This window comes from Penaeus chinensis, chromosome 4, assembly GCF_019202785.1.
Source record: "Penaeus chinensis breed Huanghai No. 1 chromosome 4, ASM1920278v2, whole genome shotgun sequence".
In the NCBI taxonomy this organism is placed as follows: Eukaryota; Metazoa; Arthropoda; class Malacostraca; order Decapoda; family Penaeidae; genus Penaeus; species Penaeus chinensis.
In genome coordinates this window covers 45228019-45233018 of record NC_061822.1, presented here as the reverse complement: position 1 = coordinate 45233018, position 5000 = coordinate 45228019, and the positions used below count along the sequence as shown (strand labels likewise).

The window sequence follows — 5000 nt, the reverse complement described above, 5'->3', positions numbered from 1 at the left end:
ACTCCAGCGTAAGCTTTTTATTTGAATTTCATATAGCATATTGATTTATAGTTTTGAATGACATTTACTTAATCTTCCTCTGTCGTGCATCTAGGGCACCCACTTCTGGCCTTGTCTCTGGTGGATCCAGTAGCTTGGTGTCACTGGATCCACAGAGACATGGTTGGCTTCGAAATGCCTAACCTTCTTGATATTGCAGCTCTTGACAGTCCCTCAGAGTAAACCATAATTATGAAGCTATGAAGGGTATATGGGGTATCCATTGTTAATATTTCCATGATATGAGGCCCTAGCCAATTCAACTGGAAAACACTATTCAAACACACAGTATGGAATTTCATCTGTTCCAAGCTTTGAAAACAACAAGTTCCAACATTTCAGTTTCAACTACTCCATAATAAAGATATTTTTACACACACACACACACACACACTCTCTCTCTTTCTTTCTTTCTTTCTTTCTTTCTTTCTTTCTTTCTCTCTCTCTCTCTCTCTCTCTCTCTCTCTCTCTCTCTCTCTCTCTCTCTCTCTCTCTCTCTCTCTCTCTCTCTCTCTCTCTCTCTTTCTTTCTTTCTTTCTTTCTCTCTCTCTCTCTCTCTCTCTCTCTCTCTCTCTCTCTCTCTCTCTCTCTCTCTCTCTCTCTCTCTCTCTCTCTTTCTTTCTTTCTTTCTCTCTCTCTCTCTCTCTCTCTCTCTCTCTCTTTCTTTCTCTCTCTCTCCTCTCTCTCTCTCTCTCTCTCTCTCTCTCTCTCTCTCTCTCTCTCTCTCTCTCTCTCTCTCTCTCTCTCTCTCTCTCTCTCTTTCTCTCTCTCTCTCTCTCTCCCCCCCCCTCCCTCTCCCTCCCCCTCTCCCCCTCCCCCTCCCTCTCTCCCACTCCCACTTTCACACCGATAAACCCATCCATTTGCTCACTCACTCACCTGCACACTTACAAACTCACATATACAGTAGTTGTATGTTTATATAGGGAGGGAATCTAATATTAAAGGTTTTGATAATCAACCAGTCTTTTTCCAAACTTGCTTCAGATTGATGCTGTTGTTGTCAACATGAGTATGGAGCCCAACCTCAGAGTTTCTCAAAAACCAAGTCAGCATGAATGGACCATTAACCTACGACCAAACACCCCTCTCAGGGTGGTTTCGCTTGTTCATGATGCCCATAGGACTCACTTTGCCATCTCAGAAGTTACACAGATTGACAACCACCGACATATTCATAAGTCTTATGAGCCAGAGAATAATCAGGAGTGGATAAACCCTGACATAGAGGCAGTGCTTCCACCAGACATGCCTGTGCAGGAGTACAAAGTCACCATCATCTTCAAAACAGCCATATATGGAACATTCAGGCAGGCCGTTATCTTCGACTTTGGCACAGAGCCAGTCTTAATGCAACGGTTGTGTGTGGATGTGATCCCAGTAGAAGACCTAAGTGCTCTGGAGGAGACTAAGAGAACAATCTTGACTAGGAGTGAAAGATGGTGTGAAGAAAATGTGGATATTGTCTATTTTGAGCCTAAACCTCATGAGTTGAGTGATCATGACAAAAGCATATTGGCAATGTATCCCCCACCAACCAATGAGAATTTTGTGTTCACACAGTCCTCCATGCAGAAGGTACCCTCAAGGAACAACTACTGCAGTCGCCTCCATGACCTCCTTCACATTGAGGAGTTAGCCCAGTTTGATCTGATGGCAAGGTTCAACATCAAGACAACCCTACAGATTGTAAACACATACATGCTGTTACCTTCAACAGCATCCACAGCCAAGTACTCAAGGCCAGGTGAACTTTTTGCCAAGCTAGAACTCTCTTCAGAGATATCAGAAGACTCCCATCATGGAAGGCTTGTATTATCCAACTGCAACACCATCCTTGTGGCTCCTATTACCGAGGATTCAGAGGTCAAGGAAGCTTCTAAACAGGAATCATCAGCCTCTGTCTCACCTACTGCTGGAAGGAAAGGTTGGTTGTTGGATTGTTACATAAAATGTAAAAGTTGGTCAAATAAATGTTGTTGTTTTTTCCATTTTGTTTATACTTGTTTTCATTCTCTCATGTGTGCATATTTTCTTTTAATTGCATTATTGTTTTAGAAAAAATAAACTAATCTCAATATATCTTATCCTCCAAGTATCAGTAAATACTTTATTTTTTTATTTTTGATGCATTCCTTTACTTATGAAATTAGTGCACTTTAATTACATATTTTATGTTTCTTGAACTAATAACATATTTTGTCATTGCAGAGGGTGAGAGTGAGGAAAAGGAAATATTAAAGTCTAAGAGAAAAATCTTTGAGGTTTTGATTGAGGACAAGACCAAGAAGGAGATTTATCTTAGGTTCCCAGAGGCTGCTGTCTCTGAATTACATCTTGCACATGATGAGGAAGTCACAGTGGAAGTGCAGTTTCAGCTGAATCGACTGCCACTCTGCGAGATGCATTCTGCTCTGGACCGCTTGCCATCCCTAGATATCGTGTTCCCAGACATAACCTTGGAGCCCACCATCCCATGGAGCCCCATAAAGTAAGCTTTAACATACAGCAAATTTGTAAAGGAGAAATTGAAATAGAGGGATTTATATGGATTGTTTCCTTGTAAGAAGCACTTAATCATAGTGTTTAGTTTGTGTTTTGCCCAGTAGAATTGCTTTATTATTTAAGACTTTTTCATCTGGAATTAAGCAGTCTCTATGATACTGTTTTTTTTTGTGGAATGCAATTCATGAAGTAGCTTTTAAGCCAAAGTTGTTGTTTTTAAAGTAATATCCTTCCTATTTTTTTTAACCATTTCATAGCATTTAGTAATTTTGTGATTTTTATACTTGTGTCATAACATCCTCTACAAATCAAATCCAACAGTTATAATATTATTCATTCATTTGCAGTGTCTCTCTTTGCAGACAATGGGGAGAAGGTCTGGACATGAGATTGAACCCCAAGCAGAAGGAGGCTCTAGTTGCCATCACAGCCCCTCATGGTCTTATTCTGCCACCTATTCTCATAATTGGTATGTAAAAGCGGTTTCTGTATGGCCCTCAGATGATTGTAGAATATGAGATATGAAATAGGAAGTGTAAAAAAAGACTTAAATATGAGTAAAAAGCAATTGATTAGTTTTAACCCCTTAATGACGGGTCACGTCTATAGACGCTCGAAAATTTGGCGTGCGGCTGTATGCTGCGGCGGTGTGCCAAAGCACTACGAGGCGGTGATTCGGCTTGATGTACCTAATTCCCGCGCTCAAAGTCGGTGCATTGCCATTGATCGCCAGAGCATAGATTTCTTTTTTTTTTTTTTTTTCTTTTTAGTTTTTTTCACCCGTCACGAAGGGGTTAACCACATGCTGCCGGGGAAACTGCTGTGCTCATTTTTGTTTTTTATTTTTTTCGTGAAAGGTCTCTGCACATAGATGGCTTTGCTAGTGCTTAGCTACAAAGGAGTCAATTAGTAGATCTTGTGACCTTACACTGATTTCACCTTTCCTTGAGCTGGCAGGAAAAGTGCATTTTTTGCTAATACTACTAATATCGATAGTGCTATTTTTATTATAGACATTATAATTACTATTATGTTATAAACATTAGTAACAGCGAAATAAGATAACGTAAAATCTTTCCGTAAATGAAGCAAAAGGGTAAATGGCTGAGAGGCAGTATTCATAATTGGCTCATTAGTGACTTAGTACAAGTGTAGCCATCTATGGGAAAAAGAAGTAACATAAAACACATACATTTTTTTCCATACTGAGAGTAATTACAAAGAAACATTATTGTAAAAAGCAGTTTCAACAATAAACAAAGATAAAAAATATCTTTGGAAACCTTAAGATTAAGTTAAGATTAATTTATCTACTACCCAAATATTTCTTTGTTTACAGGCCCATATGGTACAGGGAAAACTTATACTCTAGCTCAGGGTATCAAGCAGATTCTGCAGCAGCCTGACACAAGAATTCTCATTTGCACACACTCCAACAGGTAACTTTTGTATGGCTGTCTCTGTATCAGTGTTTATGGGTGAGAGAATTAGAAAGCAAGCAAGCATTTTTTTTATGTCCTTCTATGCCAAGAATTTATAGAATTGTTAGATACACAGCTATATTATTTCTTTGTCCCTTAGTGCTGCAGACCTGTACATCAAGGATTATCTGCATCCATATGTACAATCAGGACATGAGGAAGCAAAGCCACTCCGCATATACTACCGAAATCGTTGGGTTACAACTGTACACTCCAGTGTGCAAAAGGTAGGAAATTTCAGAATAATGTGCACATTTTAGGTGATTTTAGCAGTATTACTTTTTCCCCTAATTCCTAATCTCTAAAGATGAAGCACTAACAAGAACTGCATTCAAATGATATATTTAATGTTTTTTGTCTAAGACAGTATAATACTTTCCTGATCAGTTATATGTTCAAGATCATGAAAGGACATTACAAGATGCAAAGAGAATTAGGGAGGGAAGATGAAGAAATGGGAAGGAGAAGGGGAGTGAGGGAGGGAGATTGAGAGTAAAAGGCAAATTAGTTGCTGGATTTTAAGAGTTCACTTTTATACCCCAAAAATATATCTTTCATTGTCATATATCAGATGTGTAGAGCATCAATAGAGGGCCAAGTTGGAAAGAGTTATTGCACATTCCCTATGCATGTGAATGAAATGGGGATAGATGAATATGGAAATACAACATATGTAAAGCAACAGCATAAGTATTTAGATGTATTTATAAGTATCTACTCGACTCTGTAATAGGTAATAAGGTGTATGGTGCTAAACAGTACAGGATAATTAATTCACATTCACAACATTGAATCTTATCAAACAGTACCAGATATACCTAATAGCGAGAAAAAGCAAGCCATTGTTTTTACTGCTGTTGCACAGTCATGACAGATAGTAACGGTCCCATATGCAGAAAGCCACAGTTGTAGTGAATAGGCCCGGGGGACATTAAAAAGCCCCTTCTCATTCTTTTGTCCTTTCTTTCAGAACTG

At 38.9% G+C, this 5000-nt stretch overlaps 1 protein-coding gene across 1 annotated transcript in view; it reads left to right on the top strand.

Moving 5' to 3' along the window:
- LOC125025308 (probable helicase with zinc finger domain) overlaps window positions 1-5000 on the top strand; it is a 21374-nt gene that overhangs the window by 9326 nt on the left and 7048 nt on the right. The window contains exons 4-9 of the mRNA XM_047613283.1: window positions 1027-1966; window positions 2251-2530; window positions 2907-3013; window positions 3884-3983; window positions 4126-4252; window positions 4597-4623. Coding sequence (XP_047469239.1) covers window positions 1027-1966; window positions 2251-2530; window positions 2907-3013; window positions 3884-3983; window positions 4126-4252; window positions 4597-4623 — 1581 coding nt within the window. The remainder of the gene's footprint in view (window positions 1-1026; window positions 1967-2250; window positions 2531-2906; window positions 3014-3883; window positions 3984-4125; window positions 4253-4596; window positions 4624-5000) is intronic.